Source organism: Danio rerio, chromosome 14 (assembly GCF_052040795.2).
Source record: "Danio rerio strain M-AB ecotype USA chromosome 14, GRCz13ab, whole genome shotgun sequence".
In the NCBI taxonomy this organism is placed as follows: domain Eukaryota; kingdom Metazoa; phylum Chordata; class Actinopteri; order Cypriniformes; family Danionidae; genus Danio; species Danio rerio.
The window spans coordinates 46,922,100-46,945,000 of NC_141034.1; the positions used below are offsets into that span (position 1 = coordinate 46,922,100).

A 22,901-nucleotide genomic window follows, 5' to 3' on the forward strand; every position below is an offset into this window, starting at 1 on the left:
ATCGATAATTATTTACACAGTTGGCATTTAAAAGCAACATAGAAATGTTATCTGACCAACATCTAGCAGTGTCCGGGAAAACATTCACAGACTATATTCTCATAAATCGTGTGGACGTGAATGCGTCAGAGTGTTCTGATTGGCTAAAGTAGACGTCTTACATCAGCACGTTCTAGACATGAATACGCTCTTTCCTGCAATCTTCCTTTTGCGTTCACACAGTGCAGCATTCCGGCAAATTACCGGTAATGTTACAACTTCTCTTTCCGGAAAATAGCCGGAATAAATTTACCGGTATTTTCAAAAAGGGCCTGTTCACACATAAAGACCTTTCCAGAAAATTGCCGGTAATTTTCCGGAAAGGTATGTATGTGTGAAAGGGGCTAATGATGAAGGTTTTTACATGAGTTGCTTTGTGAATGTTCCTTCATGATCCCGTTTTACATGTTATAGCAGATAATTTGATTATTGCATCATCACACTATCCACATTTCATCCAGAGTTTCATGTGATGTCAGGTGTTTCATATATTATTTTCTTAATTTTTATTGCAGGTTGGCACTTTCACTTTCATTTAGGAACATTTTATGCATGCCCCCTCATGAATATGATACCGTATGTCAAATAGGGAAAAAACCTCTGCCTTCCGTGGTGTATGTGTCTGTGATCTTTCACTAACCCTGTAGGTGCAGAGAATAGTGTCAAACAGCCGTGTGTATATGCACTATCCTGCTGCAAAATGCAGTGAAATCTGACACATTGATAATAGTTAGATCGTGGTGTTTACATGTCTGTACTGCACTTCAATAATGTGTTAAAAATTGGCATACTCCTTATTTCTTTATTTCGTTTCTGTCTAGTTAGATTATAACTTTAGTCGAATTAAGCTAATCAAAAGTCACTGTTTACATGGTAGACTCTAAATCAGAGTATTGCCTTAATCATATTAAAATCAGATTATTGGTGCCCATGTAAATGTACTTATTGTTCCTTTTTGTTCTTGGTGCAGTTCACTTTCACACGGAAAAGTTTCTAATTGGACCAAAATAGTTAAAACAAGTCACGTACAACAAGTAAACTCTCCTTACTTTGGTCAGAGTTTGGTTTATTTTCTGGGATTACGCTAAGCTGCCATATGTTTATTTATTCATTCATTTTCTTATCGGCTTAGAACCACAAATTTATCCAGCAAGTTTTTATGCAGTGGATGCCCTTTCAGCCGCAACCCATCTCTGGGAAACATCCACACACATTCACACACACACACACACACACTAATACACTACGGACAATTTAGCCTACCCAATTCACCTGCAGCATGTCTTTGGACTGTGGGGGAAACCGGAGCACTGGGAGGAAACCCCCGCGAACACAGGGAGAACATGCAAACTCCACACAGAAACGCCAACTGGTTTTACTGTAAACTTGGTAACTAAATTATTTTGACTAAGATATGTCTTTAAAAACTGAAAGAGCACTGCTGATGATACTAACTAACTTTGCCATCTGAATCAACATAACCAAAGAACACTGATCACACACTTACCAATTCTGTAGAGGCATGACAATCAACACAAACTGTAACCATGTCTTTTTTAAAAAAAGAAGACGAATGGCAAATCTTGATTTCACCATTTCTAGATACGAAAAGCTCTCAGGTAAAAAAAAAATGTTTCTTACAAACATATTGCATGTTAGCAGGCCACTGTAATCCACACGTGGGTCCACACGCGAGCTGTGCTCTCATTGGAGGGAAATGGAAATAAAACCCTTGTTGAGACACATTTCTAAACTTAACACTGACGAGCCATGCCTCCAAACAATTCTTCTATTACTTGTTTAAATTACGGCTGGCAACTCAACTTGGCATCTCTCTGAACACAGGTAAAAAGAGTTTTCCAAGCTATATCATGCTTATTAATGAAGTTGCACCTTATATACAATAGAGCGCACTGATTGGCTTAAACCAAGTCTTTCTTATTAATGAACAAACGTGTTTAAAACTTGCTGATGTCACTTTGTACCGGCTGGTACAGACAACCAATCTCCTCGCTGGGATTTACACAATGATCGCATGGTTGTGACGTAGCTTCAAAATTTATTTTAAAACCAGAAGAACCAATTAATGCTCTAATGCAGTGCAAAAACAACCAATTTTTACTTATTAGCTAAATATATATGTGTCCTAATAATGTTTTTAGCAACGTGAGACATATGTATCACTCTCAACATCTCAACAAATGTGTTTTGGTGTTTGGGGACCCAGTAAGAATTTTAAGTGCATAGGGCCCTCTAATTAGTGGAATTTTCTGTACAGCATTATATTTAATTTTTTATTTATTTATTTATTTTTTGCACAAATTCCTCTATTAGACATGACTCTTAAAAAAAAAAGTTAATAAGAACAGATGGGTTCAAGAAAAGCATATTGAGCAACAACCTGAGAGCTCACAGCATGTCTTTAAAGGGTTGTCAGCTACTGTTTAAAACTCACTTTTGCGCTTTATTAATTTAAGTGAAATAAAGCACAAAATTCTATTTGAATAAGTGATGGGATTGCATGGCGAAACCCTGCTGACTATATCTATTGATTAAGCGAATCATCAGCAAATACCTTAATAATATTCAACTCTTTCAACATTAAACTGGAGTATAGGAGAAAAGTATTTTTCCCACTAAAAACATTACATACTTTACTGTGAAAGAAATCTTGAGCGTGTTAAATATCAAACACGATTTCAAGGAGAATGTGTCCTCTGCTTTTCTTATCACGAAAAAATAGAAATAGAGTTGTCTAAGGTGTCAAACTTTTTACCACATCAGAGAGGGAAGATAAAACCAGCAAATAGAGACCATGTGGAAATCATGCTCTCTGAAACGCTAGCTCCGGAGGGTAATCTTATGAAATAGGGAAGACAGCAAAAGCTTCACAAGTCCCTTCCATGATACCTCAAGTCCCTTTGGGTTTTCAAGCTTTATGAAAGCAAAACAGCTCATCTAGGGCATCATCTTATTTTCTCGGCTAAAATAATAGAGGGAACAAATTGAATTTGACAGCCATAATTACTTCCACTAGCTCTGTATGTAGTCTAGCTAGAAAAGAAGATGGAAAAAGGCATTATTAAAACTAAAACATAAATCTATGCAGCTTAAAAAAATTAATAAATAAGTAAATATTATAAATGTAACTATTATAAATAAAAATAAACAATTCTCAGTATCTCTGGATATTTTTGTTTTTTTAAATGAAGTTGCAAAATGCATTATAAAAACTAAAATGTGCATATATGCAGCTTTAAAAAAACGAACACACAAATGAATACTGTAAGTAAATATTATAAATGTAAATATTATCAATATAAATAAATAAATAAATAAATAAATAAATAAATAAATAAATAAATAAATAAATGGTCACATAAAAATTCTCTGGATGTTATTGTTTTTTATGTAAATGTCTAACACTTAAAAAATACATAAATAAATACATACATAAATAAATAAATAAATATTATAAATGTAAATCGTATAAATATAAATAAATTAATGGTCACATAAAATGTTGCAATACCTCTGTATAACGACCTCTGTATGAAAGCATTATTAAACCTAAAACATGAATCTATAGTTTTAAAATAAACAAACAAACAAACAAATAAATAAATAAATATTTTAAATGTAAGTATTATAACAATAAATAAATAAATAAATAAATAAATAAATAAATAAATAAATAAATAAATAAATAAATAAATGGTCGTTTTCCCAATATCTCTGGATGTTTTGGTTCTTAAAACTAGAAAAAAAACACTATTAAACGATAACAGAAATTTATACAGCTTAATAAATAAATAAATATTATAACTATAAATATTACAAACATACATACATAAATCATTACTTAACAATTCCCAGTTTCTCTGGATACTTTTGCTTTTTTAAAGAAGATGAAAAAAGCATCATTGGGACTAAAACGTGCATCTATGCAGCGTTAAAAATAAATAAACAAACAAATACAAAAATAAATACATAAATAAATACTGTAAGTAAAAATTATAAATGTAAATATTATCAATACATAAAAATAAATGGTCTATTAAAAATTTTCGAAATAAGCATTATTACTAAAACATTAATATATGCAGCGTTAAAAAACAAACAAAAAAACAAACAAATAAATAAATAAATAAATAAATAAATAAATAAATAAATAAATAAATAAATAAGTAAATAAATAAATAAATAAATAAATAAATAAATAAATAAATAAATAAGCAAATAAATAAATAAACGGTCACTTAAAAATGAATGTTTTTGTTTTAAAACAATAAGTAAGTAATTATTATTAAGATTAATAGGGTGATGCGGTGGCATAGTGAGTAACGCTGTCACTTCACAGCAAGAAGGTCACTAGTTTGAGTTCTGGCTGGATCAGTTGGCATTTCAAGTTGGCGGTTCATCTCGCTGTGGCGACCTAAGATTAATAGAGGGACTAAGCCGAAAAGAAAATTAATAAATTAATGAATGATTTATTCACTCATTTTCTTTTCGGCTTAGTCCCTCCATTAATCAAGGGTTACCACAGCGATATGAATTGCCAACTTATCCAGTATGCACAGCAGATTCCCTTCCAGCCACAACCCATCCCTGGGAAACACCCATAAACACTCTCTCTCTCTCTCTCACACACACACACACACACACACACACACACACACACACTCATACACTACGACCAATATAGCACACCCAATTCACCAATACCACATGTCTATGAACAGTGGGGGACACCGGAGAACATGCAAACTCCACACAGAAATGTGGCTCGAACCAGCAACCTTTTTGTTGTGAGGCGTTTGTGCTACACATTGCGTCACCATGACACCCTGAATGAATGAATGATAAATATAAATAAATAAATTGTTACTTAACAGTTCTGGATGTTTTTGTTTGATTAAAAAATAGACTTTTGTTTAATTCAAGGTCTAAGAACATTTCTTCCAAATAAAATAATATTAAATTATTTTACATAATAATAAAAGTTTTTTTTTTTTCAGAAATTTGCTGTGAATGAAAATCAGAGTTATTCCACCAATAATACTTCTTTACTCTTCTGTTAAAACATTGGTATTGTATGTCTTAAAATTAATTAAAATGCCTGATAACATTTTTTTTTTTTTATAAATTTATATTTGTTATTTTATAAAAAAAAAAAAAAAAAACTATGCACTTCTGATGACATTTTATTAATATTATTTTTTTATTATTTGAAATTTGGTGCAGATGCCATCAGTGGTTAACAGAATAAAACATTTTTTCTAGCTCATAAAATATCGGAAAATTCCTCTCAGAGATGTTCAGTCTGTTTTATTTGTTTATTGAGATGTAATATGTATAAATGTTTGCTTGTTTGTTTGGTCAGTATAATATATAGTGATGGATGAGAGCTGTTGTTGGAGGGCTGGGAGGATAAAAGATTAGCGTGTTTTATTGTTTGCATGTAGGGAAGAGAGAGAAAAAAAATGACAGGCCAACATAAACACAAAGACTGTAGGGTCCATAATTGTGTCTTTGTTAATAAAGTCAAGCCTCGGTCCCATTATGTACACTCTCATTGTGTATTCTGACAACATAAAACATCATTGAATATTCATAAGGTAGCCCTAAAGTAGGTTACATTGTAATTTGACCTAATAATTTTGATTGTGTTAATGCTTTAGGTCACTGTATTAAATATAATACTTGTCCTGCTGGGAAAATGTGATTTTTTTATTTTATTTTTTCAAATAAATCCTTTTGGGCATTTGACTCGACATTCAGTACACACATTTATGCAAAAGCACATAAACACAGACCATGGTAGGTCACAGTCAATCAAACATGGCTATGCACCCTAGTAAACCCCTTCATTATTACATCAATGTCATTCAGTTTAGCACAGTTTTGCCTCAGCCGTGTGTATATAGCCTTCAGGAAGACAGCGCACACACTCTCAGACGCGTTATGAAGTACAAAAGGTCAAAAAAAGCCAAGAATGAAGATTCTGCCTATTTAAATTGGAGTATTAAATGCTTTTGATGGACTGAGAGTGGTAAACATCCTTTCAAAACTTATTTGTAGGATTTCTCCCAAAGTTCTAGGCTAAGGGCTCATTCATACCGAACACATCTTTGCTTCTAAAAATGCAACATGCAATGGTAAGGAAAGGTTTAAAAAAAAAAAAAAACAGAGCTTAAAGCACAAGGTTACAGCCACCAAGTGCCTATATAAACAGAAACTTGAAATAGTTGCCCCACCTTCGAGTATTTCTGATTGGTCCACTGCTGTGGAACTGACAGTAATGAGCTGTGCTGTGAAAATTGAAGATCTTTTAACTTGACACGGTGTCTTAAAAAGAAGCTAGATATAAACGTAATGGTCACACATGTCCGTCAAGTGTGTATTTACATTGAAAAATAATAGCAAAAACACAGCATGTTGGAAAGGAAAAACACATTCTCTGTGAACGGCCCATATAATTGAAACTGCTGGTTTCTACAGTCTACTTCAGTCTGTGATTTCTTTGAGAAACACAACCCAGATCAGTTTAGGTGAGGACCCCTGCTTTCTTCCAAACAATTCAATACAAAAAAATAATGAAAAAAATATTACATAAACATATATTGTTTTCATGTAAGGCAGTTTGAAAGACCATTGTGTATTGAAAAAAATATGCAAAAAATAAATGCAATGTGTACAAATTGCTATCATAAACATTTATTATTACATTTGTTAATAATAATAATAATAATAATAATAATAATAATAATAATAATAAAAATAGTTAGTGTCATCATCATCATAAATAAATACATAAATAAACAAACAAGTAAATTATTTACATATATATAAATGTGTATATATATATATATATATATATATATATATATATATATATATATATATATATAATATATATAAATAAATAAATATATATATATATATATATATATATATATATATATATATATATATATATATATATATTTTTTTTTTTTTTTTTTTTTTTTTTTTTTTAATTACTGTTAATCTTTTCTTATGTAAGCCAATTTGAATCACCATTTTGTATGGATAATACCCTATAAAAAAATAAACCGATGGTATAAAAAATGTATAACAGACATATCAATTATCAATTTGTTGAATAATAATAATAAAAACTTCAACATTGAAATTAAAGTAAATATTTTACATTTAATCATTTTATTTAGAAAGGTGATCATCACAATTGGGAGTCCAGGGCATCAAACATTTTAAATAATCCTGCTCTATATATACAGCACAGTTGTTTAAAGAGAAAAAAAATCAAGCCATCTCTTCTTCATCTCCTCTGTATTGGACGTATGTGACTAAACCTAGACCCAGCGTTTCCCTCACATACAGTATACAGTTGAAGTCAGAATTATTACCCCCCAGCAAACTGCAAGAGCGTGTCTGAGCCTCGGACATTATCATTCATTCATTCATTCATTCATTTTCTTTTCGGCTTAGTCTCTTTTTTAATCTGGGGTCGCCACAGCGGAATGAACCACCAACTTATCCAGCATATGTTTTACATAGAGGATGCCCTTGGAGCTGCAACCAATCTCTGGGAAACATCTGTACACACTCATACACTACAGACAATTTAGCCTACCCAATTCATCTGTACCGCATGTCTTTGGACTGTGGGGGAAATAAGAGCACCAGGAGGAAACCCACGCGAATGGGGAGAACATGCAAACTTCACACAGAAACGTTAACTGACCCAGCCGAGGCTTGAACCAGTGACCTCCTTTACTCGACTTTGCTATTCTAGGTACTACCAGAAGCAGTTTTGAGATCTTAAAGAGCAGGTTGGATTGTAGCGAGACAGAAGGTTGGTTAGATAAACAGGAGCTAGATTATTTAAAGATTTGAACGTAAGGCTTAATATTTTAAAGTCAATACGAAACGTAACATGCAGCCAGTGTAAGAAGGATGAAATTGAAGAAAAAATATTATAGGAAATACTGTCAAAAATTATTTGCTCTGCTAAACATAATTTGGAAAATATTTGAAAAAGAAAACCAGGAGGGCAAATAATTTTGACTTCTATCTCTCTGTCTCTCTCTCTCTCTCTCTCTCTCTCTCTCTCTCTCTCTTTCTCTCTTTCCCTCTGTCAGGGTGTAAAGGTAACATATTAATATATTCCATGTTCACATGTGGCTTTGATTGAAGAAACGTGCCATGATTGATAAGTGCTCATCTGTAGCCGAAGGGTGCACACGACCAACCGGTTGCTTTAGATGAAACACTCTCCGAGAGAAATATTAGTGTCAGCGAGAGTAACGGCCCGTTCTTCCCCTTCTCAAATGAAGCATGGATCACGGACGTGGAAACGTAAAGGTCACAAGCTGAAGTTTCGTGTCCACAGTCGCCACTTTCTCTCTCTCTTTTTTTCTCTCGCCCACGCAAACTCCTGTTCTTTCTATTCTCTCACACACAGACATATACACACGCTCGTGCTTGACGTAATGAACGCTCACACACACACACACGCTGATCCTCGCATACAAACACAGGCTGTAATAAAGCTCTGGCCTTGTTCCCATTGTATTAATAAATGCTGTGTCCACACAGTCTCTCATCCATTTCTCTCTCATTAAATCGGGAGCCTTAAAACGCTGTCATGTGTGACCTTTGCAGACTTCACCCACAACTCTCACGTCCCAGAATTAATGGTCTTATCTTCCTGCATAATCTTCAAACTTATTTCTCTGATTAATTAGTGTCTAAATCACGATCCTTCCACTCAAGTGGCTCACCTTAAATCCAATTGCTTTTATTAATGGGATTCAATTCCAATTTACAACAAGCTTGGTAGCCACAGAGTTCCTTTGACTGTACTCGTGAACTTTTCTGCTCCAGGGAGAAAGAGTGAATGTGAGTCAGACACTGTTCTTTTTTTTGAGTAATACACTTTTTGGGTGTCTAAATTGGGAGAAGTTTGTTGCAGGATCTATAAATAGACCTCACCAAGTGCAAAATGCAAGCCCAAGTTGGTTTTGCCCAGTAAATAAGAGACAATTATGCTCATTAGTTGCCTAGTAACATTAAAAATAGCTTACATTAAAATAAGGACATAGCAATCTGAGTTGGTTACAAAAAAGGACTATAAAAAAAATTTTAAAAAATATATATATATATATATATATATATATATATATATATATATATATATATATATATATATATATATATATATATATATATAATAAAATTATAATAACAATAATAACAATAATAATAATCATCATTCATTTATTTTCTTTTTCGGCTTAGTGCCTTTTTTTAAACAGGGGTCGCCACAGCAGAATGAACCGGCAACTTATCCAGCATATGTTCTTCACAGCAAATACCCTTCCTAGTAAGGTGTACCTAATAAAGTGGCTAGTGAGTGTATCTTCTGAATAATGAGGCTGTGTGATTTACAAAAAATATCCAATTGCATTTTTTTTTTTTTGGCAGATGTTGTGATTTTGATTTGATTAGTGATTTAATTTTGTAGTCGAGCTTTAGGTCAATAATCTGTATAGTGGTTTCTTACTGCTACAATGCAGTGAGTGTTAAAAAAGGAACTGAAAAGATATCCACTTTTATTAGCAAAACAGCTCTGAAATTATACTTTTCTTGCTAATAGATTGAATGGCAATACTTACAGTTGATTTTTAGCAAGACGCTCCTCGTATAGCCGCATGTGGTGCTTTTATAGGTGCTGGTTGATGTATTTCCTTGTGCTGTGGCAACAGTTCTGCGACAGCTCTTACAAATTACCTGGTTTTGTTTGATGTCTGTGACTTTGAAACCAAGATATCCCCATACTACTGAAATGCTGTTTTTCTTTTTTTATAAATTTATCTACTAATGCTTCTGAAGCGGCAACCGCCAACATCCCACTCCTTCGCGCTTTCCTGTTTGTTTTTTTTTATTGTGGATGTACCACATAGTTCGGTCCAGCAATTATGAATGGGCAGAACGAAAGTGTCGCACTTAACTGTCTAGTAAGACTGTCACACACAGACGGCAGTCACGCATTTGCTCTAAGCGGGGTAAGTTAAATAATATATATTTCATGTCGGAGCCTCTTGCGATTAGCTTATAGCAATGTTTCAAATTAAGATTGCAATTCGATTTCAGGTAATCACACAGTCCTAGCACATAAGTATTCTTACAAACTGTTGCTCATTAGCTAATCGGATACTTCTATTCTATTTTTTTCTCAATTTTAACTTTCTTTGTATAAAAATAAATGAATCGGCTAAATAAATAAATGCAAATTGTAAGTCAGTGAGTCATTAGCTGTAAATTTGCCCTGACTACCCAATCATGGAGTTGTTAATTAAATAATCAGGCTAACTGGATCATTCGAATCAGTGATTTGGTAACTCAAGACTCACTGTGACCAGATCATTTGAATCAGTGAGTGATTAAATGGCCACTGAAGCACTGAGTTGTTAAATACAGAGTTGGTCTAACTAGCTCATTTGAATCAGTGATTTGGTAACTTAAGACTCGCTGTGACCGGATCATTTGAATCAATGAGTGATTAAATGGCCACTGAATCATTGAGTCGTTAATTAAAGAATCGGTCTACCTGGATCATTTTATTCAGTGAGCTGGTAACTTGAGATTCATTGTGACCGGATCATTTGAATCAGTGAGCGATTAAATTGGGACTGAATAACTGAGTTGTTAATTAAAGAATCAGTCTACCTGGATCATTTGAATCAGTGATTAGGTAACTTAAAACTCGCTGTGACTGGATCTTTTGATTTAGTGAGGGAATAAATGAAGACAAAATTATTAAGTTGTTAATTACAGAGTCGGTCAAAATGGATCATTTGAATCAATGATTTGGTAACTTAAGACTCACCGTGAACAGATCATTTGAATCAGTGAGGGATTAAATGGGGACTGAATCATTGAGTTGTTCAATTCAATTCAATTCAGCTTTATTTGTATAGCGCTTTTACAATGTAGATTGTGTCAAAGCAGCTTCACATAAATGGTCATAGTAACTGGAACAGTGTGGTTCAGTAACTGGAACAGTGTGGTTCAGTTTTTAGTGTTTAAGTTCATTTCAGTTTAGCTCAGTTCAGTGTGATTTAATCATTACTGAGAGTTCAAACACTGAAGAGCCAATTCATCGATGCGTAGCTCTACCAATCCTGAACCATGCGAGGCAGTGGCGACAGCGGAGAGGGAAAAAAAAACTTCACCTGATGGGAGTGAAGAAAAAAAAAAAAAAGAACAGTTGTTGACTGTACAGGTGCAATAAAATCAGTTCAATTAATGAATGAATGAATGAATGAATCAATGTGTTGAAACTGAGACCTTTTATTTACGCAAGACATTGTTTATGCGGTTGTCACTTCTTTTATGAACTAAAAGAGACATGAAAAGAACTGTTTTTAGCTCTTTAAACAGGACTGACAACTGTATTCTGCTGCTGTTCGAATGTATCCATTGAGAGCCGCCACGAAGAGATCGGAGGGAGGGAGATCTGATGTATAATGGCAGGTTTGGATGTCACGCTGACAGAATTTGTTTATTAACTGTAATTGTGGTCATAGCTGTTTATTTTTATTTAAATAGCTTATAGCCTATTGGGATTTATACTCTAACCGAAAAAAGGCCCACAGCTCATATGCTGAAGACCTAAGATGATGGCTTGGCAAACTTACAATAGATATGAATTTCTCTCATACACACAAATATCTCAAGAGTCCTGGTTGTCATCTAAACAAGAACGGCTGGCATTGTGTCAGTCAGGCTGCTAATGGTGATAAATTTCTCCAGTATTAAAATTTGTACAGTACTTCGGGAATCTATTTCCCCAGAGAAGGACAGCACATCAGTTGTCACCATTCAGAGGAAAAATCACAGATACGCACTGCTGCAAATGGCACAAACAAAGAAATGACGCGTATTCTGTTGTTCTCATTTAGCTCTGGTTATTTTAGTCCTACAATGTCTGTCCTTAATGTTGTGCGTTTAATCAAATACACTGATTGCTTCCAATATTATGGTTTATTTTTGGTGTAAATCTGTGTATGATTAAACGATGAACATTGTAGACAGACGCTCAAGAACTAAAATAACCAAAGATAAAAGAACAACAGAATAGTCATCTTTTCTGCTCTTTCTCAGTGCATGCATTTTTTCCATCCATCCAGCCATCCTTCCTTCTTTCCTTCAATCCATCCATGATAATAATTGTGGAGCAACACTATTTATTTTATGCACACATACACATATTCATTTAACAGCACACATAACACAGCTATACATACACTAACATATAAATTAATATACTGCCTGTCTGTCTGTCTGCCTGCCTGTCTGTCTGTCTGTCTGTCTGTCTGTCTGTCTGTCTGTCTGTCTGTCTATCTATCTATCTATCTATCTATCTATTCTCCATCCATCCATACCTCCATCTATTGTCCATCCATCCATCCATTCACATCTCTATTTATTGTCCATCCATCCACATCTCTATCTATTGCCCGTCTATTCATCCTTCCATATATTGTCTATCCATCTATCCATTTATATCTCCATATATTGACTATCCAACCATCCATCCATTTATTTCTCCATCTATTGTCTATACAACCATCCATCCATCCATCCATCTCTATCTATAGTCTATTCATCCATCCATCATATTTCCATTTATCGTCTATCCATCTACTCATACATAAATCCATCAATTGTCTATCCATCCATCCATCCACATCTCTATATATTGTCCATCCACCCACCCGTCCCTCTATCTATTGTCCATCCATCTATATTTCCATATATTATCTATCCAATTATGTCTCTATCTATTGTCTATCCATCCATCCATTCATCCATCCATCCATACCTCTATCTATTGTCCATCCATCCATATCTCTGTATATTATCCATCCATTCATCCATCCATCCATCCATTCATCCATATCTTTATCAATTGTCTATCCATCCATTCATATATCCATCCATTCATACATATCTTTATCAATTGTCTGTCAATCAATTCATCCATCCACCATCCATATCTCTATCAATTGTCTATACATCCATCCATCATACCATCCATCCATCCATCCATCCACCCATACCTCTATCTCTTGTCCATCTATCCATATCTCTATCTATTGTCCATCCATCCATCCATCCATCCATCCATCCATTCATGTCTCTATCAATTGTCTACACATCCATCCATCATCCCATTCATCCATCCACCCATATCTCTATCTCTTGTCCATCCATCCATCCATCCATCCATCCATCCATGTCTCTATCAATTGTCTACACATCCATCCATCATCCCATTCATCCATCCACCCATATCTCTATCTATTGTCCATCCATCCATCCATCCATCCATCTATCCATTCATGTCTCTATCAATTGTCTACACATCCATCCATCATCCCATTCATCCATCCACCCATATCTCTATCTCTTGTCCATCCATCCATATCTCTATCTATTGTCCATCCATCCATCCATCCATCCATCCATCCATCCATTCATATATCTATCTATTGTCCATCCAGCCATCTATCCATATCTCTATCTATTGTCCATTCTTCCATTCATCCATCCATCCATCCATCCATGTCTCTATCTATTGTCCATTCTTCCATTCATCTATCCATTCATCCATGTCTTTATCTATTGTCCATCAATTTATCACAAGAAAAATTCACAAACTGACTTTTTGTGTAGAAGATGTTTTAAAACATGTTCAGTTAGTTATAGCTAGCTGGTCGCCGTTCTTAATGGTGTAAAAAGAGCTTTTATTTTTCTGCCATGCTCAGATTGCCGCTTGTTATTTTTCCAGACTCGCAGTCACCTGGCATTTAGATTCAGGTGATTGGCTCAAAACAACTATTGCCCATGAGCCGCCATGAGCAAAGATGGCAGATTTCAAATCTGCAGGGTCCTGCACCAGGCAAACCACTGCCATTGAGATGAATGTGAATGCTAACGGATGACTTTCTCCAGATATTTTATAGACCTCCTCAGTGACCCCAGAAACTGGGTCACATCCAGCCCCATTTATATTTCATGCTTCTTTTTCTGCTGCCTCTACAGGTGCTTTTCACTCCTTGCTCCACCAGCAGCTGAAATGGACATTGCTTGTCACCTGTTATGTTATTCTATATTTGTTGACTTCCTTGACATTTAGTGACAAAAAAAATAAGAAGGAAAAAGCATTTCATTCGCTCAAGCGCTTTATCCACTTACGTCTCTTGTCTTGGCTCAAGCTTAAGGCGGTGTAAACAACAGACATAATTTATTATCAACAACAACTGCAGCACAAGCCCTAATATCTTTCTCCACCAGGTCAAATTGCACCAGGTTATCATCTATTTATGAAAAGTGTGTCATTTTCTTCTTTTTAATATTCATTTTCTTTTTGCAACACTACCTTGAGGATAAAATGAAGGCTCATACTGCAAACATTTATATCATAGCAGTGATGATAAGCTCTAAAATAGGTCAGTCTGACTCACAGCATAACTTAAAGGTTAAAGCGTTGAGTGTGTGTATGACTGGGTATGACTACCCCATTCTGACTGTAGGTAAATATGAGAAACAAGCTGTATTATTTGACAGAATCAGTTTTTAGTAGGGCAAATAAAAAGGAACTGTGTTTAATGAATTCACATCCATTTTGGCCGATACAAATCTTTTTGTCTTTACTGACACTTTTAGTGCTTCAAGACCCTCAAAGTAGGGGAGAACAGAGCAGAAAGGCCCAATCCCAATTCTATTTTTGTACCCCTTCCCCATTTGGCCCTTGAAACAGAGTGTGAAAGGGAAGGGCTTTAAAATTTACCCCTAAGAAATGGGACAGCACTACAACATCTGTACAAGTCATCATATGCCATCGCGATCTCTTGCTTCATATGAGATCAGACAATCGAGACTGCTGTAGTTATTCCTGTTGTGTTATTTTTTGGTATCTTCAGGAAATCATTGAAAGCATATACCATGCTATCATAATGATCTAATGTGGCAATAAGATCGTGACTATACAGTGCATTTATACAGTGGCCATATTCATATATGTAAACACACAAAAAATAACATTAACATTATAGCAGACACTATAAAAAGGTCATTCCCAGCCACTAGACTTTTTTTACAGGTTATTCGAGTGTCAGAATGTTGTGGGACTGCTGCATAGGAGTTAATCTGAAAGCTTCAATTCCAAGTTCCAAATTTATGCTGGATTTTGCGTACAATGTAAACTACCAGATGTCAAAACAACATCAAATTGGCATTGAAAAAAAAAAAAAACAATTAAGAGTGTTATGTAATCAATTTTTACTAGTTTATTTTAGCACCAATGTTGAATGTTGATTTGATATTGTTGTAACATCTTGGTAAGAAATTGATGTCAAATCAATTTCCATTTTTAAATTTGTTTTTGATGTTTTTTTGACATCTAGGTGCCTGATGGGTTAATTTTATTTCAAATAAAAACAACAGCAGCAAAAAAGACATATTGAAATGCATTTTGAAGGACATATTTGAAAGAAAGAAATATTTGCAATATACAAAAGAACAAAAATGCAAGAACTGAGATTATTACAGGATAGAAAATCCAGGATTTATGATGATAGTGAAATAAAATGAATAAAAAATTATTTTGTTTTATTGTTGTTAACATTTTTTTTACAACAAGGATCAAAACAGCTGAGAATCAGATATGCAAAACCCAATATAATGCAGAAAATGTAGCTGCCGCAGTATTTATTTATTTTTTTTTTAAGTGTCCAAGGATAATTTTGGAACATGCAGATAATTTTTGGATGATGCTGTTCCACACTTTTTTTTTATTTGCTACATAAAAGTAAATTAACAAAACAACTTGGGAGCCATATCAGTCTGGTACCGCTGCCAAAAGCCCCACTTAAAACATTTCCATTCCATCTGCTTATGGCCTCATTGGAGTCTCGTCTTCATCAGCGCTTCACTGTGGTGTCCGATCCGTGCTGAGAGCCAGAGCCCAGACTGCCGCCACTTCCAGATGGATGCCCCATATTGGTACTTAAGGTCCTTATTACAAATAAAACGACTTGTTTGTTAGGCCAAAGTCTGCTGAATTCTTAATTAAAATTAAACTAATTATAGTTTTCAGTTGTTCAAAATCCATAGGGAATAAGATTAATTTGCATTTGCAAAATGCATAGGCATTACTTTGCCATTTTTAAAAGTTTTTTTTTTTTTTTTTTTTTTTAATTTACTTTTTATTATATATTTTTACTTTATAAGCTTATAAACTGTACATAAATTTGTGATAGCCTTGGTCCCTTTAGCATTTAGGAAAATGATTTTCACTGCATTCACCACTCATTCCCCTGAGAAAATGTTTTCTGATGTGATGAAAATGAACACAAATTTAAAAAAAAACAAGTTGTGAAATATTAGAGTGGTAGCAAAGCTATTTACTTGTATGTTAAAAAGTAGGGATGGGCTAAATTCATAATTTAATCACAAATTGATCTCTCAGGTAAACAAGCATTTTTCAAGCTTATGGCTGTTGGACAGATTAATACACTTCTTTTTATTATAAAACACATTATATGATTTTACTATAAGTGGCATAAATAATATATATATATATATATATATATATATATATATATCAAACACACATAACGCTGAGTCTTGTTAAACTGTTGTGAAAATTTTCCTTGCCTTGCTTTGACGTGGTTTTGACCCTCGCCTTGTTTGTTTGTTTATGTTGTCTGCTGCCTGCCTGTACTGTACTGACTTATCACCTGTGCTTTTGACTACGACTCTGGATTTGCTTGCATACATTTGTTTGCTTCTGATTAAGACCGTTGCTTTCCTGACCACTCAATAAACCTGTGTTGGTAGCCACACTTCCTTGTCAGCATCCACATCACATTACATAAAGAAGTAGCACAGTTTTATTTATTATATATATATATATATATATATATATATATATATATATATATATATATATATATATATATATATATATATAATATATATATATATATATATATATATATATATATATATATATATATATATATATATATATATATATATATAATTTATTTATTATATAATGGGGCGGGCTAATATACATAATATGTTATGTATATCTCAGGATTTTTCAAGCTTATAGCTGTGTATAGACTTCTGCTCTTAATATTATACATTGCTGCTCATCTTTAAAATAGGTTTAGTCTTAGTAAATTAAATACATCATTTTTTATTTTCTTTTTGTTATTCTTGTTTTCAGACATAGAAATACATTGTTGGATAATCTGTATGCGATATAGTACTGTATCTGTCAAGTGGCCCGATGGCTCAGTGGTTAGCATTGTTGCCTCACAGCAAGAAGATAGCTGGTTTGAGTCTCGGCTAAATTAATATTATTAGTCAGAGAATTGCTGGTGTTGTGACATTATCGTAATCAAAATATTCTCATGTCTTATTATGAGTAGACAAAAAAATGAATAAATACAAGAGTACAGAAAGATGTTTTGCATAGAAATGCAAAGAGTAAAAGTCTTTGTTTGTACAATAAATAGGTGTTTACTATTTGGTTTATTCAGTATACTCAAATATTACACTCATCTATGCACTACAATACGAATATAATCCTACCCTATTAGTCAAAACAAAGAGTTCAGATGCAAAAAACTCTAAATGCCGTCTAAAATAAGCATTTTCATCAGGCTGCTGTGTGTAGGTTCACTTTTATGGCAAAGAATAAGCACTTTTCATGGTCTTCAAAGTGAAATAACCCAACATAAACAGGGGAGCTTCAGAAAAACGTTCATTTTTTATGTAAATTTCAGACGACACTTAGAGGTTTTTGCATCAGAACACTTCAAATGTAATGTTATCCTACACTTTTTCTATCCAAGAATCACCCCTGTCCTTAACCCTCATCGACAGCATTCCCGGTTGCCTGTCATCCCCTTTGGACGTCCCCAGGTGTGGATTACAAATCTTGGTTTGCGTTTTTATATAATTCCTCTTGTTGCAGCAGACCGTAGTGACCCGGTCCAGGGATCGGTTGTCATGCTGGATGCCACTGTGTAATAAAACCTCATATAGATTTGTCTCTTTTTGCAGCCCAGCCATGGACCCACATCTGACCTTGTCTGTCTACCAGAAAAAAAATGAGCGCACACACAAATCTGGACTTCACTGCCAACTTTAGTCTCAGTGCTGCGGGCGTCAATTTGTTCAGAGCGTAAAATCCAACCACCTGTTTAAAAGATAATGAGACACGCATCTGCACCCAACAGCTCTTAAGGTTATACAACAAAGAGAAATGAGCTATTACTTCTGTGCCTAATAGAACAGCTGCAGTTACTGTAAGTCAAAGCAGGTGTTAATTGAAGTGAGCTTAAAGATTAAAAATGAAAGCAACACTTTTTGATGATAGCTTTTGAATCATGTTAAGTTAATAGTGTTTAGCTCATTAGATAGTGTGCAAGCATTTCTGAGTGAAAATAGTTGCTGCACCATTTTTCTGCACCATGAGAAAAGAGAAAAAAAGTTTTTCAGTATATATATATATATATATATATATATATATATATATATATATATATATATATATATATATATATATATATATATATATATATATACTAAATATAGAAGCAATTATTAAGAATGACAAGTGGCACACTAAAGTTTTTTTGTACTGAAGTTGACTTTGTGACAAAATTTTAGTCTATACTGCAAAAAATAGATTATTTTTATAATATATGCGCCCTCCTGTTATTTATTTTTTACATTTTTTAATTATTTTAAATTAGATTTAAAAGAGAAGGAACAGAGAAGGAATTTTTCACAGTATTTCCTATAATATTTTTTTTTTCTTCTGGAGAACATCTTATTTGTTTTATTTCGGCTATTTACAAATATGTAAAGTTTTTGAGTCTACGACAAACGGTCTACGAAGGGCTGCCAATAATGTTGGAAAATCAATGTTTTCAATGTTTTTTGTGCTATAGTTAGTCGATTTGGATGAGTCACGGGATGTAGTGGTTAACCAAATGGATCATCTGACCAAGTTTTAAATCTCTAGGCCTTACGGTTTGGTCTGCACGTTCTGCATTACGATTGAATTCCACCAGAGGCTGCTGTTTACACTTTATGAGATCTCAAATTTCTTTTGCAAGTGCCATTCACATCTGCTGTTCTCGCGTAGATCCATCAGAGGCTGCTGTCGACTAACTGACTGACAGCTGACTGATCGACCGATATGCAACCCACCCACCCCCTTCTCTAAACCCAACCAATAGTGTTTTAAAAGTATAGCTTGACCTGCCCACCCCTTCTCTAAACCCAACTGGCAGTGTTTTGAAAAGCAATCCAGAAAGTAAAAAGCCCTAGCAGCAGTGTGATTTTTACCATGTTTTGAGATTTTGCCACATTCTTATCCTGTTATCAATTTGTTTGTTTTATTTTTTTGGCTTTTGTTTTGGCTCGCAGTTTTGGCTTTTTGTTTTTGTCTTATCTGCTTTTTAAAACCGTTCTTTGTCAGATAAATAAATAAATAAATAAATATATATATATATATATATATATATATATATATATATATATATATATATATATATATATATATATATATATATATATATATTAGGAGTGGGCAGTGTTGAATGCTTAACATTGCGATTGACGATCGCATTGTTGTCATAGGCGGCGATTAATTAATTATTTTTGAATAATTCATTAATTCATAACGAATTAATTCTTTGTAGCCTACCGTTTAAACTAACTGACCCACATCGTCTTTGTTTTACCCATAACCTAATGATAAATAAATAAAGACAAATTGCACACAATTTATTTTTTGCCAGGCGGCCCAAGGGTTTCTGGTGAACTGTCTTTTTATTACAAAATTGTCATGTTTAAGATCTGATTACTTTAAAAATCAGTGATCTTCACTGCCTGTTAGATATACAATAGGAAGTGAGTCTCAGATCAGACAAGAAGCACTGCAATAAATTCCATTTCCCTCCGCCATGTCTTTAAAACATGGTAGTTTATTGTACCCCAGTATTTTCAACAGAATTTCTGCGCTAGCCTGTTGCTGCTGATGGTCTTTCATCTTGTTTTATGCTGGAACAACTAAATGAATGCCTAAGTCTATTTAACTGAATGTATTGTAATTACATTACAATATTGATGCTGTAAAAACAACCTTCTAAAATTTAAAACACACACATTAAGCTTTCACCGGAAGTTTATCGTTGGCTATAAAACTCTAGCTGTGGATAGAGCCCATAGGCAGAGTGATCTGTGTCGTTATGATGTCATCAACAAACTTGGTTGGTTAAAAGGTGCACAACCAACAGCAACCAAACAACAGTATTTAAGGTTTTTGAAATTACCATGTAGAGTCGTTAGATAGAGACAAGATAATTAAATATTGACGGGTCCTAATGCCCCAGTATAGTGACGGGGACGCTATACTGCTCAGTGAGCGCCGTCTTTCGGATGAGACGTTAAACCGAGGTCCCGACTCTCTGTGGTCGTTAAATATCCCAGGATGTCCTTCGAAAAGAGTAGAGGTTAACGCCGGCATCCTGGCCAAATCTGCCCACTGGGCTCTGTCCATCATGGCCTCCTAACCATCCCCATATTACAATTGGCTTCATAACTGTCTCCTCTCCACCAATCAGCTGGTGTGTGGTGTGCGGTTTGGCGCAAAATGGCTGCCGTCGCGTCATCCAGGTGGATGCTGCACACTGGTGGTTGATGAGGAGACCCCCCCCCCCCCCCCCCCCCCCCCCCCCCCCCATTGAGTTAAGCGCTTTGAGTGCCCAGAAAAGCGCTATATAAATGTAAGGAATTATTATTATTATTATTATTAAATATCACGTTTAACAACTTTAGTGAGAAGCAATCCAGCAGTACATCCTTGATAAACTGTCTGACATGTACTGCTCTCTGGGGTTTTGTGGGTATTACTGAAACACCCGCTGATTGCCTGGAGCTCAGACGAGTGTATTATTGTAAACATAGCCATTGTGTATTTTTTCGCGAGTGGATTTGGGGGCGATTGGTGAACGGGGGGCAGAGGAACGAGATACCGGCTCAACAACGTGATGTCTATAGATCATCTGACATTACTAAGTAAAAAGACCAAAAAAAACTTGTTTTATATACAACTTACTTTATATTCATACACTTACATAATAAATATTTTTTTACATTTGTCGAACATAGATGCACTGGTTTTAAATGCCTATTTTCCCCCCTCTTTTTGATTAGTTTTGACCTTGAGAGTGGGTGTTTTCAAGATTTGGTCCCACCTGCTGGATTCCTGTAGAGCCGGCTTTTCCTTTCTGAACCATTCTGAACATGGGAAAATATCATGGAGCCAGTTGGATTACAAATGAAAAGAGTGGTGTGTGTGTGTGTGTATGTGTGTGTGGAGTCTGGCCATCGGTGGTCATTTGATTTGAGATGGGGTCAGCAGTAGGTGTGGGGTCTAACAGCAAGAAGCTAGATTGGAGTGAGTGATCCCTACCGTCCAATACACAACGCAGCAGGAGCCCGGTGCTGCCGTAGCAGAAAAAGAGAGGGCAAATAGAAAATGTATGAAATTGAGAGCTTTTCTTTAAGGAAGCTGTCTGTGTGTTCCGTCTGTGGCCTCTTAAATGGGACCTGTTATGCAAAATTCACTTATACTGTACATGGAGTTTGTAAATAATAGTGTGTTTGGTAGTGTGAGTATACAATCTCTCTATACTAATAAAAATACACCCACTACTTATATACAACCCATAAATCATCTCAAAATGAAGCAATCGTGTTTTTATGTCATTTTAGGACATTTCCCGCCCACAGCTCCCAAAGGAAATGTAAACATATACTGCTGCCTGTCACTTTAAGCTAAAATACAGGCACTTTTTTCTCCTGTAGTTTACATTTAAAGGCAGAAACAATTGTGTTGATAAGAATTTTGTATTTTTGGTTAATCTATGTGTCATTGACAGTTTAGGGGAAATAAAATAAAATGAAATAAAATGAAAAAAATAATTAAATTAAAAATAAAACTAAATTAAAATAAAACATGAAAAATAATAAAAATAAAATACAATAAAAATAAATAAAAAATAAAATGTAATAAAAAAATAAAAAAATAAATTGAGTAAAACTATAAATAATTAAAATCAATAAAATGAAACAAAAAATTAAATTAAATTTAAAAAATAAATTAATTACTAGTAAAATAAAATTAATAAATAAAATAAATAAATAAAATTAGATAAAATGCAATAAAAATAGATAAAAATAATAATTAATTAAATTTAATTAATAAAAAAATTAATAAATACACTGTAAAAATTAAAATGTAATAATAGGAAATAATTTCAACATCTTTGTTTTTAATGTAAAATCTTAATTTATTCATTATTATATTTATTTATTCATTTATGTATTTTTTTCTTTGAATGCATTGAGTTTGCTAGTGGAAGTAGTCATAAAATAGTTAAGTAACCAAGTTATGCTAAAGCAACAACAACAACAACAATAATAATAATAATAATAATAATAATAATAATAATAATAATAATAATTTGCATAAACATTGAATTAAATATGTATAAAAAAAAGTATAATTTTTGTCCTTTTGGGTTATTTTGATCTGCAAAACTCTTTGGAAACAATGACGGGATGAAAGGATGAAGGTTATATTATTTTCTGAAAGCAGTGCACTGAAAGCACTATATATGTGATGTTAAAATATGTATACTGTATGTCTTTAAAATGCAAGTAGATAATAAACTTCAGACATGATAATCAAAGTA

The 22,901-nt window shown here is 33.8% G+C and overlaps 2 protein-coding genes across 3 annotated transcripts in view; one reads left to right on the plus strand and one right to left on the minus strand.

Annotated features, from left to right (window-relative positions):
- LOC147834029 (uncharacterized) overlaps positions 1-22,901 on the minus strand; it is a 1,152,336-nt gene that overhangs the window by 864,141 nt on the left and 265,294 nt on the right. The gene's annotated exons all lie outside the window — the stretch shown is intronic.
- LOC147834030 (uncharacterized) lies at positions 10,288-14,187 on the plus strand. Its single transcript, XM_087280951.1, has 3 exons — positions 10,288-10,986; positions 11,315-13,548; positions 14,155-14,187. Exons 2-3 carry the CDS (start codon positions 12,301-12,303, stop codon positions 14,185-14,187), a joined length of 1,281 nt encoding a protein of 426 aa, XP_087137077.1. The 5' UTR covers positions 10,288-10,986; positions 11,315-12,300.